At 39.1% G+C, this 15,014-nt stretch overlaps 1 protein-coding gene across 5 annotated transcripts in view; it reads left to right on the forward strand.

The window, feature by feature from the left end:
* Nucleotides 1–15,014, forward strand: part of LOC126418923 (uncharacterized) — an 89,765-nt gene that overhangs the window by 30,316 nt on the left and 44,435 nt on the right. For all 5 annotated transcript variants that reach the window (XM_050085946.1, XM_050085947.1, XM_050085948.1 and 2 more), the window contains exons 2-5: nt 2,648–4,280; nt 4,386–4,557; nt 6,038–6,262; nt 10,064–10,169. In XM_050085946.1, the coding sequence (XP_049941903.1) occupies nt 2,648–4,280; nt 4,386–4,557; nt 6,038–6,262; nt 10,064–10,169 (2,136 nt within the window). The remainder of the gene's footprint in view (nt 1–2,647; nt 4,281–4,385; nt 4,558–6,037; nt 6,263–10,063; nt 10,170–15,014) is intronic.

Here is a 15,014-nt window from a genome sequence, read left to right on the forward strand (position 1 = left end):
TTAAAGAAATTCTGTACTGCATCAAGCTGTTTAGTGGATAGCTGGAAATTACCAGTTGGAGCACTGTATATTGTGACTTTAATTATGTTTCTTTTGTGTGTTTCCACTTATGTGGCACATGCTTCAAAATGCTGATCACTGCAATATTTAAGAATGTCAATGTTTTTATAATTGTGACCCTTTGTAATGTAAGTGGCAACTCCTTCTTTCTCCATCTCTTTTCTACAATACTTTGAAGCTAAGGTATACCCTTCCATATTAAGCATTTCAGTTTCACTACCTAAATGATGTTCAGAAATACAAATAATATCAACAGGATTTGTAGACTGTAGCTCATCTAAAAACATCTGAAATTCATTGCTTTTGTTTTTTAAACCTCTGATATTTTGATGTAGTAAATTTACTGTTACCTTTCTTTGTCTTCACAAATATTATGCTGCACATTTTCAGATACATCTTGTTTCAATATTTCTAGAGTGAATGGAGAGTGTTAAAATTAAAGAACAAGAGTGTAATTTATATTGTAACTTGTGTTACAAATTTGGGACATCCTATTGATAATGTACATTTTAGGTCAAAAATATTCTCAAACTATTAAGAGTATGGATCTGAGTTTTACCTCAGAAAATGCATAGTAGTTTGGCACTCAGGTGACACAGTTACAGAGTTCTAAAAATACCTGTACCTTGTAAAATATTGTAGGGGGAGGAGGGAAAAAACAAAAAACGCATGACTCAAATGTTACGTGACTCATGTTACTTGCTACTTATTGTTGGAAAAACTTTTTCCTGTGAGCAGAGAAATGAAAATATGACATTATTTACCAAATAAGACAAACTTCACAGTAACATTTCATATTTTAAACACTACAAAAAATTATAAGAATGTGACATCTGGCAAAATAAACTGTGAATTCAGTTAAAAGTCAGAGAACTGAAAATATTGTTTTGCATTTATGACATCACGTGGATTAATTTTATTTATAATTTTGTCGCGTGTACAGAATTCCACCACATTTTGCAGGCCATTCCCAATAGTGACCAGCACCCATCATTGCACTGATTAGGTAAGAATTTCCAAAAAATTGCATGTATTTCTCGAACATAGACTTTATCATCATATCCTACTATGTACCAGTCTCCAATTTCCACACTTTCTATAGTTTCTTCAGTATGATGATCTGCAGCAGGGAAATTCTATATGTGTGTAGTAATCCTTTCTTGTAGTAAAAGCAGTGGATGCTTCTTAAGTTTGGTAGTGTTGATGCTGAAGAAAATATTGGAACCAGATTAAGTTTCCTTGAATTTCATCGGTAGACATAAGACAAATCTTCATAATTGTGGTACTTGCAGCTGCCTGAGCAAAAGTTGATGCATGACCTACAATGAACTTTCACTTTTTTACTGCATTCCACACTTGGCGTTTCACAACTGCACCTATTCCATCTACAGCTCACTTACTGTGGGATGTAGCAGAATAGTTCCAATAGATTTCCATTTGGTGGAACGACTGAAGTTGAGGTACAACAGCAGTAATATATTTGTTTTTAAATCGTGAGGCAGGTCCATCTGATTAGATTGAAACTACTTTTTTATTTTCAAGTGTAGTTGACAGTACCTTGCTGGTTTATGCTGTCAGTGTCTCCTCTTTGAGATGGTTGTAAGCTGCTGAATTTACTTTCCATATTTATACGAATATAGGCTCATGAAATTGTCCCGAAAATTGTGATGATCATGAAGAATCCAAATGCTGATTTGCAAAAAGTAAGGGAACTGGTGTTGTACAGTGACTGTCCTCCACAATACATTAAAACAAGATCCGTCTTCATAAAGGTACACCTTCAGACAGTGGAAAAACCAGGATGAAATGTAGCAAAAGCATTGTCACAAAATAAGCTTTTGGCCAACAGACACACACATTCATACAAACCATGCAAACGCAACTCTCACTCACATGACCACAGTCTCTGGCAGCTGAAGCCAGACTCTAGCTTCAGCGTCTGGCTTCAGTTGCCAGACTGTGGTCGTGTGTGTGTCTGTGGGTGGGTGGATGGGTGGGGAGTCTATTTTGTGGCAGAGGCCTTGTTGGCCAAAGCCTATCTGCGACTCAGCATCTCTGCTATAGGGTGAGCAGCAACTATCCTTTCATAATAAAGATACACCTTCATAAATCTAACTCTGAAGTATTTATCATGTAACAATGCTGTAACTATTTTCCCTCACAAGAAAGTGGACAGATAAGATGAAAAAGCTGTAGATCTATCGGCATCCTTCCTGCAGTGTTCAAGATATTTGCTAAAATTAACACCAACCACATAAACATTTTTAAAAGCAGAAAAAATCTTTCAGTAATCAATGTTGGTTCAACTTGGTGTCTACAATTTTCTGTCATTCCTTAAGAAATAAAAGACCACAGTCACCTTACTTCCATCTTCTGGTGAAATTATCTATTTAATATGGTGATAGGTATGTCAATTGGTTACAGATGAAGACTTATTCTGGGAATGTGTTAGACTGCGTAAAATTCTAGGGCTTGTTACTGTTTTTGTTACTGTTTATCTTTATTGTTTCCAGTTTTCATCTAACATTGTCTGCTAGACTTACCTCTCCAACAGTTTTCTGTTTAAAGTGATATTGAATTGTTACAGGTACAACCTACATTATACAGATGATACCAGGAATGATGAGAAGCGCCTGAGCACAATTGAAAGGCTGGCCCTTGCACAAGGCCATTTAGCCGTGTTTCCAGAGAGGTCTGAGCCAGAAGGGAAATCTGGACCCACTGCAGTAATAAATACCATGACACCAGGGACAAGTGTTAAATCTACTGCATCAAGAACTGCCGCTGCACACTCTACACCAATTGATACATCACAGATTAGAAGTGCTACCCTGTGTACAACTAAAAGTGAAAATGATATTACACCAATTATACAACTTGATAATAAAGTGCTTCTGCAGAATGTAAACCAAAGCTGTAGTCATTCTGATGCATCAGTTCGAGAAAACAAAAGTGAAGGAAGGAAACTGGAAATGTCAGAAGTCAAAGAGACAGTACAAACAACCCTAGAAAAGGAGGACAATAGATGTGCTGAGAACTGTAATCTGGAAAGAACAGGAAGCTGCTCATTGGTAGATTTAAGACCAAATCAGTTGTCGGATGAAAAAGTAAGTCCTAACCTCCATAGAAGCCAGAGTGACATAAATCTCTTGCTGAAACCATCAGATTGCAATACACAGAAACCAGAGGTACAATTTGGAATTCATAATCCTCATGCCAATAATCTAGCTATGGCTGCAGCCCACTCAGCTTCATCATCTTCCATAGCAACAATTGTAAATAACAGACCTCCACAAAGAAAACCTGACAGTTTGAAAAATCTGGGAAAAGTATCTATGTCCATTCAGACAGATCACAATGCATTATCTCACAGTGGTAGCTCATCTCAGGCTAGTGATACCCCTGTAAGTAGTAGGAGTTGTAAAGAAAGATTAATGGCCTCCAACAATGTTGACAGAGTCTTGATTGGTGCAGAAAGTATTGAATTTGTGAAAGGAAAGCAGTATGTTGCTGACAAGACTGTTAGCAATTTTGGAATACAAACTGAGTTATCTAGCAGCATTGTTCAAGTGCAAAGGGAGGGGAGAAAGTATGAAGATGATAAATGTAGTCACTGTCCAGGTAGAACTTGCAAAGGGGCTCACAAGAAAGTTCATGGACAACAGAGGCCAGATACAGACACTCTTGTAAAAGAACGAGACAGAAATCCATGCCTCGGTGGTGTAATTCAAACTGTACAGTCAGAAGCTTCAAGGTGTGCCACAAATGGAGCAGAACAATCACATGAAACAACAGTGAGTGCTTCTAATATCAATCAAGCAATTTCTTCGGGAATGACAGTTGAGGTGAGTGGAGCAATTGACAGTGCCAACAGCTTTGAGTATGTGCCAGGAGAAATTTATCAAAGGCATATAAACAACAGAGCTGATACTGTCAAAAACTTTAGCCCAGGAGAGGAGAGACCACATTCTGCTCCATCTGATGTGACATCAGCATGTACAAAATCTGATGTCACTGATAGTGGTGAAGTACAGGCATCTGGTGCTAGTACACTAGCTCGTGATTTGGAAAAGAGTGTTCAGATGTTGCAAAAACTGGTGGAAAATCACAAATCAGATGCTGCACTGCGGAAGAAGCTAGTACGATCCGTTGTAGACAAGCTTGTTAGCAGCAATTATGATGATGATCAAGACGATGATCGTGAGAGACCAAGTAAGCAGGTGAGTGAATAAAAATTAATTTGTACATTAGTTTAATGATCACTTTCTTTTGAAACCTTTATGCAAATGTAATTAGCTATAATGCGGCTTCTGTGGTATTTTCAGGAGGTTTTGAGACAGAAAAGTGATATGATTTACATGGGAAATGTGCAGGAACAATTCCAGAGGTCATCTCGAAGTGTGGGTGTTGGCTGCTCTAGCAAGTCCTTGTCATCATCAAATCAGTCAACACAGTCACAGTCACAGACACCTAGTACAAGTAGATGTGTCGGGCAAGGTTGGTACAGTGCACATTCAATTTGAGTTACAGACTGTGGTTGTTGTTCAAAAGTGTATGGATGACTAGTGCTTTAGTAATAGTAAATCTTTCACTTTGTGAAAGTTTAAGGTTAATTGTATCAGTCCAGATAATGAGGATAGTAGGAATGGATGAAAAAAGTGAGAGAGGAGAGTTCAAGTGAGAGTGCTTAGTGTGAAGATAGGGCAGGGAAAAAGAGATTTGAATATGCTTCTGCTGAGAAGGTTTCTTTGAACTGGTTAGAAAATTTGGAATTGTTATCTCACTGCTTTATGCAGCATTTAATTTGACATTTGTACCATGACTTGTAACTGCCCCAAATAGTTGCCTTCCCTTACTTTTCTTTTGTTTTTCTTGCCATCCTCGCGACCTGTTTGACTTTGATACTAAGCAGTCTAATGTATATAACTGAAATATTCATATTACAGATAAATGTCACACATTAAAAAATATTTAAAAAATTGGACACAGTGTGGATGTTTAATTATAAATCACACATTATTTGACAACATGTGGTCTGCATCTCACAACATTCTACAGTTTCAGTATTTAAAAGCAACTACAAAATTTAGAACGTACCTCTTTTTACAACTTACGTCATTCAAGCTTTCTGTATTTCCTTCCCTTCTCTTCCCATCCCATCCCATCCCATCCCATCCTATCCCTATTCTGTCCTTGGGGAGCTAAAAGGTTGTGTTCAGTGCTCAAAATAAACTTTCTACCAGATGTGTGGATAATACCTGTTATGTTTTTTCTGTGTATATTTTGGGAAGGTAAGTGCATTTTAGGCATAGTAAGAAAATGATGGCAGTTTTGATGATATAATTGGAAATTACTATTGTGTATTCTGTTATATTGTAGCTCTTTTGCAGGTGAACTAAGTACCATATTTTCAAATGCTGTGTGGCTTCAAATTTTTCCCAAAGATGCATTTCAGCAAAATTTCTCATTTGTGATGCTTGAGAAACATCTGCAGTAGATGAGGATTTTTTTCCATGAGGTTAAAACTTGACTTTCAGAACTGTGAGATACATTAAATGTACTGTGGATTTTTGACACAGATTGCTATTCACAGGCTGTGTTCATAATTGTTTGAATGACATCATCTATATCTACATACATACCCCACAAACCACTTTATAGTATGGCAGATAGTATTTTGTATCACTGCTATTATAGTCATTATATTTCCTGCCCCACTTGCAAATAGAGTGAGGGAAAATGGCTGCTTGTATGCCTTTGTATAAGCCTTCTGTTTCCTTATTTCGTCCCTTAGGTGCTTACATAAGGTGGATGTTTGACACAGTAGAATTGTTGTGCAATCTGTTGCAAAAGAATTTCTCCGAAAGTTTAGCTATTTTCAAATAATGCTTTCTAAAGATAGAGAAACCATTTAACATATGTTTTTAAATTTTAATTTAACCTTCCGCTATCTTTAATTGATTTTGTACACTTTTAGGACATTCCACTCTGAAGAAAGTGCACCCGATGGTGTCCCTCTCCACCACAAGTGGCAGTGTGTCATTACCTGTTCCTGCGGATAGTTGCACTGATGCAACACCTGGTGATGAGTATTACAGTTCCTCTCTTACAAATTCTTCAGCGAGTAATAGGAACCGAATGCACTGGAGACAGATGAAAACAGTATCGGAACAAGGATTTGACAAGCAGCATTCAAAGTCCGGTATCAGCAAATCTACAATTTATGATTTATTAATAACTTCATTAAGAATAGTGATCATTCTAATAAAGAGTTTCTCTCTCTCTCTCTCTCTCTCTCTCTCTCTCTCTCTCTCTCTCTCTCTGTGCAATTACATATTATATACTGCCTGACGAAAATGTTAGTCACACAGAAGGGGAGGAGAAAACAAAATAAAACTTCACGGATTGAAAGGCTATGTTATATTATTTTGTTGATTAAAAATTTACAAGGAACTTGGCAGTATGAGCCCACTTATCAGTGGGATGCATGCACTGATTTGGTTGTGAAACATTTAATAAGGACAATGTATCCATGCCTGAGGCAAACAGGGTCACAATTGTTATAACTGGCCCTTGATATCCTAGATACTGACAGTGGGACAGTTGATGTCTCAGCTGGTCTCGCACATGTTTTATCACTAACAGATATAGAGATCTTGCTGGCCATGGGAGTAGAACAACATGTCGACATGAAACTTCCTGGCAGATTAAAACTGTGTGCCCGACCGAGACTCGAACTCGGGACCTTTGCCTTCGCGGGCAAGTGCTCTACCATCTGAGCTACCGATAACAAACAATAAAATTAAGTATCTCGAAAATTAACATTGATAGACAAGTTTATTGTGAAAGCTGTAAGAATTATATGCAGGGATTATACAGAAGTTTAGAAATAGTTCGAAAAGCTGTTAACAAGTGGTGCTGTAACCACAATACGTAGTGCTTATAAATAGTGTGTCGCATCTCAGAGTGACTAGTTCTGCTGTTGAAATGTAAAAGGAGGATAGCGTACCAAAGGACAAGGCAGAAATCGTATATTCCATTGAACAACAAGTTTTTCCAGTTCTGAAGCACCACAGGTTAGTACATAGCACTGCTGGAACAAGGTGCAGTTGTCAAACACAATTCAATGTTCCAAAAGGACACAATGCAAAAGTCATTTGCCAGCTCTTTGCCAAAATCCAGCAGACAGGCAGCATGGCTGATCTAGCACGGAATGTTGGCCCCAAGCAAACTGTAGTTACTCCTGAAAATGTTAACACAGTTTCTGGGATTATTCAGAAAAATCTGTGGAAAGAATTGAACTTAGGAGCTACCAACAGTGTGTCTTGAATGACCTTTCAGCGAATGTTGCTGTGGAGGCCCATACACAGCACCTGGTTCATGCACCTGTGTCGACTGCTGTTCATTGGTGATGAGGACTGGAATTTGCATGCCAGTACAGCAACTGGATGTCCACTTAGTGGGAACAGGTAGCCTTTTCGGATGAATTATGTTTATGCTTCATCAGACAGATAGCGTGTACATGCAATTAGTTTTTCCTTGATACAATGGCATTTACCAACAGGAGAATGCAATGTGTGTCACCAGCTCACAGTGTAGGCGTATGGTTCGGAGAGCACCAGGATGAGTTTACCGTACTCTCCTGGCCTCCAAACTCACCGAATTTAAACACAATCGAGAATCTGTGAGGCCACCTTGATTGGGCTATTCGCATCATGGCTTCTCAGCTTACAAATCTAGTGCAGCCGGCTATGGCACTTGAGTGAGCATGGCTCCACATCCCTGTTGATACCTTCCAGATCCTCATTTACTCTCTTCCTGCACATCTCGCAGTGGTCTGTGCAGCAAAAGGTAGTTATTCAGGCTTTTGACAGCTAGTGACATTAATGTGTCTGGACAGTGTATAAGGTTAACAGAAAATCAGTTGCTTCACATTTTTCCTGGATTTTTGCTGATCGACTGCAATTCATTGCAAATGGCCTACTCATGATTTATGTCTTAAAAGAATAAAAATGTTATTAGAAATTTTTTACTGAATTTCGCAGTCTTCCCAGTTTTACTTCATTTTCACCAAAAACAAATTGAGTGCCGCCAGGTGGCATTTTTCACCTGAGAAATAAAAACAAAAGATTTACAGTGATACTACAAATGTATGGGGCAAAGTGACAACACAACTCAAACTTAAAAATGAGTGCAGGATTCCCATCAAATTCAAGTCCACTTTACCGTACTTTATACCCAATGGCTACACCTGCAATATACCAAAAACTGTGGTGTTTGATTTGCAAGTACAAAGAATTTCATGTGACAAATGTCACCAGGTGGCATTTTCAATAATTTCCAGGGCAAGACAGGCTGTAAATGTGTGAAGTGCCCATTATACAGAGAAAGTGTGGTGAGAAACTGGTGATGAAAAACATAATTTGATGACCTCAGAACCCTTGCAATGACCCCAGAACCATTGCCACATGTTCACTATATTAGTTAAAACTGCATTTATGCCTCAGACTGGGTATTACGTGCATATTTTGTGTGTGTAGGAATAGTAACTTTGACCCTCTGGATCTTGGTAATGGATCGCAATATCGAAAAAGAGTTTCAAGTTTCTCATAAAACATCATCGTAAGAACAAATAGTAAAAATTTCAACGATCTGCCACCAATAAAAATTATAGAAGTGACCATCTGTACAAGTGGTATTTTTTGTACCCCAAAAAAACTGTTTTTGGATGGGGGGTCTCAGGAACTGAATGTAGAAACTGTCTAAGGTCACCACAGACAACAAGTAATGCAAAAGAACCAACTGATTTGGTCAGTTTGCCTGGGTTGGAGGAACTGTCTAATGTTTAAATTTTGACCCTGTTCTGTAGGATATCCACAATATGCATATTCTTTAGATAGGCATACAAATGGTTGCTAGGTCAAGGGCTGTTCAAAACACTTAACCCCTTATCTCTCTGGTTAGTGTGACCCTTGAAAAATTGCCATTTTGCATGCAGGTTTTTGTAATGTATTGTTATCATGCTCTCTTGTGCATGAACTGATGAGATATGATAGTGAATATGGTAAGACACTGGCCTCAGATTCGAAGGATGGAGGTTCATGTTCTGTCTGGCCAATCTCAGTAAAATTTTCCATGATGTTCCTAAATTATTTCAGTCAAATTCTGGAATGGTTCCTTGCAACTAGGTCAGGGCCAACCACCTGTAAAACATATCTGTATATATTTATGTACCTGCATCTATGTCTTTTATTCTTATGTTAAGTTGGCAGATTGTATATTGTTGGAAAAATGATCCCTGAATGAATGAATAGACTAGAATAAAGAATCCAATCTATTCTATTCATTAAGGGATAATTTTTACAGTGATATAGGAAAAAGGAAAAGGTAAAGTAATTATTGGTGCAGACATTCAAAAACATATAAATGTGTATTGCAAGTGGTTGACCCTGACCTGATTGAAGGCACTATCTTGGAATTCGCCCGAAATTGTTTAGGAATATCACGGTAAATCTAAAACAGGGTGGCTGGACAGGGTGTGAACCTCCATCCTTCCAAATTTGAAACAAGTGTTTTAACAGATGCTCTGAAGCAACTAATTCAGTTTATACCTATTGTCTAGTGCTCTTTTGTTTATACATACATGGAAAAACCTAGTTTAGCAAATAATTGTGCACTGTGCTTTGGGTCCCACAACACTGATCAGCACACACACACAATACACACAAACATGCGCACCTGCAAATTCTTTTAGGGTTATCGTGTTGCCACGCCTTTGCAGATATATAAACGTTTGTCATAACAAAATTTGTAGAATACTATTTAAAAATGTTTTATGGTCATACATATGTGTTCATAAGTTTAATGTAATGTTTGGTGTAAGTCTAGTCAGTTGTTATTAGATTTAATTTAAATTATTAGTATTGATTTGCTAATCAGATTGACTCTTGCTTGATTTTATGTTACTTGCAGATCTACGTCATGTTATATTAATATTTTACAGATGAATCTGCTTTGAAATCACAGCTGCTCAAATTTTGTGAAACAGAGCGAGGGAATCAACTGTCATGGATTCAGTTTGAAATCGAACATCTCTCTAATTTGAAACAGTTGAGTATGTTAGTCCTCTGTGATAGTATGACATTCACAGGTTTAATATCATTTTTCTATTGTCTGGTGATAATGTCAAGGCTTCTTTCTGTTTCAAACATTGACTCGTTCATTGAAGTTATAAACTGCTGGCATTATGAAAAGAACACACACACACACACACACACACACACACACACTCGTGACCACAGTCCCACATTCTCTGCCTGCTGAGGCCTGCAGTCTGGCCTTGGCAGCTGAGACTGTGGTCATGTGTTTGTTAGTTGTGTGTGTGTGTGTGTGTGTGTGTGTGTGTGTGTGTGTTTTGTCTAATTCCACTGAAGGCCTTTCAGGTGCTGTGCTCATCCAGGATCAGCATTCTCATTCTTAGTGCACAGTTTTATCCTTAGCAGTAGTAGTAGTAGTAGTGACAGTATCAATATTCTGTGTTTGAAGATTCGCTAGTGTGTACCATCCTTACTTAATAAAAATTTCTCGGTGTACATGCCGCGTCAAATCAGAATAAATCTCCGAGCTTTCGACCACTACCTCCATGGTCGTCGTCAGGGCTAAAACTTATTTATTCTGATTTGACGCGGCATGTACACCGAGAAATTTTTACTCAGGAAATACGTCGCGAAAGACTTCGTAGCCATATCCTTACTTAATACCTGCAGTCAGACATATACACTAAAGTGAACAGAAGAGAGCCCAGGTAACCAAATGACGGACATGTTGATTTCAATGTCTGTGAAACTAACGTCCCATATTTGGTGGTTTTTGTATTTTTACTTACATATTAGAAAAATACACACATCAAAAAAAGTTTTGCATCACCTCGGTTCCGAGATTCCAGAACCTGTACAGGAATAGAGATCAACATAAACATCATTTCTGCCCATTTTATTGGTAATGAAAACCACACATTCCATGTTCTACCACCATACGTCAAGGCATTCAGAGGTGGTGGTCCAGATTGCTGTACAGACCGATACCTCTAATACCCAGTAGCACGTCCTCTTGCATTGATGCATGCCTTAATAAACAGTGCTTTTCAATCTACCCCAGCATGTTTGATAGGGTTCATGTCTGGAGAACATGCTGGCTACTCTAGTCAAGCGATGTCATTGTCCTGAAGGAAGTCATTCACAAGATGTGCACGATGGGAGCACGAATTGTCATCCATGAAGATGAATGCCTCATCAATATGCTGCCGATATGGTTGCACTTTCGATGGGAGGATGGCATTCACGTATCACACAGCTGTTATGGCACCTTCCATGACCAGCAGCAGCATACATCGGCCCCACATAATGCCACCCCAACACAACAGGGATCCTCCACCTTCTTGCACTTGCTGGACAGTATGTCTAAGGCATTCAGCATGACCGGGTTGCCTCTAAACTCGTCTCCGACGATAGTCTGGTTGAAGGCATATGCGACACTCATTGGTGAAGAGAACGTGATGCCAATCCTGAGCAGTCCATTCGGCATGTTGTTGGGCCAATCTGTACTGTGCTGCATGGTGTCATGGTTGCAAAGATGGACCTTGCGATGGACGTTAGGCGTGAAGTTGAGCATCATGCAACATATTGTGCACAGTTTGTGTTGTTACATGACATCTTGTGGCTGCACAAAAAGCATTATTCAACATGGTGGTGTTGCTGTCAGGGTTCATCCGAGCCATAATTCATAGGTAGCGGTCATCCACTGCAGTAGTAGCCCTTGGGCGGCCTGAGTGAGGCATGCCGACAGTTCCTGTCTCTCTGTATCTCCTCCATGTCTGAACAACATTGCTTTGGTTCACTCTGAGACGCCTGTACACTTCCCTTGTTGAGAGCCCTTCCTGGCACAAAGTAACAATGGGGACGTGATCGAACCGTGGTATTGACCGTCTAGGCATGGTTGAACTACTGACAACACGAGCTGTGTACCTCCTTCCTGGTGGATTGACTGGAACTGATCGGCTGTTGGACCCACTCCGTCTAATGGGCGCTGCTCGTGCATGGTTGTCTACATCTTTGAGCGGGTTTAGTCACATCTTTGAACAGTCAAAGGGACTGTGGGTGTGATACAATATCCACAGTCAACGTCTATCTTCAGGAGTTCTGGGAACCGGGGTGATGCAAAACATTTTTTTGATGTGTGTACATAGTTTTAATGATACACTACATTAACGGTCTCTCCAAAATGAATCATTTGTAGTGTGGCTTGTTCTGCTAATGTCTCAGGAAATGAGTGTAAATGTGAAATGTGTGTAGGTGAAACTGAATTGCAGTTCCAGCTTTCTTTAGCACTAGTTCAAAGTGTGGCACATATAGTCCATTAAATTTTGGGCATGCAGCTGCGCAAATAAAATTTCTTCCACTGATATTTCAGCTGCATAGCATCTGGCCATCCTCAGAGTGAGTCGCAAGACTGACAACAAGGTGCCATGTGTGGCCTTATAAGCTCCACTGAGGCGGTTCTGTGCATGTGTGTCACAGACACAGGTCAGCGGCAAAGAGATATGCTTACTCACGCACCACCTGTGGTGAAGGTGTACAGACATTCGATTCGCTTATCGATGTATGTTCAGCGGCGGTGAAACCATGATTACTTCTGTGCAGTTTAATTATCCCAAGAGCCAGATTCCATGCTTTGTCTAAATTAAAACCGTTATCTCTATTTATTAAATTATTAGCTAATATAATCTTTCTTGAAGGCAGGATCCTAAAAGGAAGAGGTGGATGTTAAAATCTTCACATCACTGTAGTTCATGGAATGCCCTGTATCAATACAATGTTTACTGCGTTGGATCATATAAGGCCATGCTTGGCACCTTGTTGTCAGCCTGTTGACTCAGTCTGTGGGTGGCCAGATGATATGTGACTGAAATATCAGTGGAAGAAATTTTATTTGCGCGGCTTCATGCCTAAAATTTAATGAACTGTTCATTATGCTGCGAGTAGTTGTTGCACACATCTAGGTTAACATATTTTCGTGGCTTTTCATTACAAATGAGGAGCGTCAACACTGTGGTTAATTTTTACATTAGTGATTGTTTCACATATTATTAGCTACTATCTATCAGATACCCTGATGTCTGCAGTGACATAAATGAAGCACTTCAAGGATTTTATTAAAGTACATATAAGGGATACAATATCAATGAAATATGTTTAACTGAACGTGAAATATGCATACAACCTGTTACGTAGGATACTTGATAAAATTTGATGTATAGTGTGTTATAAACGCATTTTACAGTGTTCATAGTTCACAGCACAAACACCAGATGTCAGAAACATGTTGTACAGAGGGGATACAAGGTAGTGCGCTTAGAGTGTCTCGATTGTTAAACAAAAGTGGTAGTTATGCCACAACATAGTGTATTGTATGGTATGCAAAATTTTTGAGTGTTGTAGAGACAAAGTGAGCTTTCAGATGTTGTTACTACATTAGATGTGTCCCATCACTCTGAAACCTTGTTAAGGCAACATAATAGAAACATGGAGAAAGATAATCGACAAGCCATGACTCAGAGTCAGTGAAAGTCACTCTGCTGCTTATCAGCAGAGCTGATTACACGATTCAAAGTGTGTCGGAGGATCATTAGACGGTATCTTAACATGTCTCATTACCATATCAGTGTATGCAAGCACTGACATGGCTGAATTACAGATCTCAACTCCAGTTTGTTATGATGATATGTGAGTGGCAGGAAGCGAACGATGAGTGATTAAACTGCTGAATGTTCCTGAATGAAGTCGCATTCCAAGTGAGTGACAGAGTCAACATGTATAACTGCATCATTTGGGGAACTGAGAATTCACAAATCTCATACAAGCTCTTAAGAGCCAGCCCTAAAATGACTGTGTGGTGCTCAGTGACTCACTACAAAGTCTTTGTCCCATTGTTTTTTGTGGAGGAAGCTGTTCACTCAGTCAATTCACTTGAAATAATTGAGTGGTTATATAATCCCCCAACTACAGGAAGGTGGGACACTGGGCATCATTAACCTCCTAACAGTCCTGACCAAGTGCCCACAGATTGTTTTCTGTGGGGCTACATCAAGGCAGCAGTGTACTCACATAAACTATAGAATCTAGCCAATCTGCAAATGCAGATTACGATGGCCTTTCTGTCAATCACTCCAGAAATACTGCGCCCCATGCTGTGCAACATGAATGCTAGGTAGGATATGTGCCACATCTGCAGTGGCAGACATGGAGAGTGCTAATGTGCTGCGACACAAACTTCAGACACAAACTCCAGACCCTCCTACATATGTATGTACCATTAACAAGCCATAAATTTACACTTTCTTGTATATAGTGTTTTAATTGTCTGACATCTCGAACAGATCACCATGTACAACTCATTATTTTTGTCTTCAGTAATGATTGTTCATATTTGAGAATGTCAGTGCCACTTTGCAGCACTATAATAATTACATCTTTTGGGTTTACTGCAGATTTTAGACAGGAAATTCCACTATGTAAACAACTGAAACATGATTACTTGAAATTGTCGTTGTGCACCTCTCATGCAATGCAAAGTTACATTCAAAACACAGCACTTCTTTCATTACACAGTTTTGAAATTTTTTATGCGATGCTCTGTCTATCCTATTCTTTCTTGGGATAATGTATCACTGCACTGCAGCATGGTCATGGATTTACTAGGTGTTTTCCTGAACACCGCAGCAGAAACCTCTGAATTTCATCGACATGTTTTTACCAGATCCACCATACAACCCAAGGCTTGTTTCATCAGATTTTCATCTCATTTGCTAGAGCAAGATTTTCAGAACGTAATCATTTGCAGAAAATTGAAACATTGAATTGTGCTCTGGGCAAAACTTGGGGGAGCAGGAGAACACT

The sequence above is a fragment of the Schistocerca serialis genome, chromosome 9 (genome assembly GCF_023864345.2).
Source record: "Schistocerca serialis cubense isolate TAMUIC-IGC-003099 chromosome 9, iqSchSeri2.2, whole genome shotgun sequence".
Lineage (NCBI taxonomy): Eukaryota > Metazoa > Arthropoda > Insecta > Orthoptera > Acrididae > Schistocerca > Schistocerca serialis.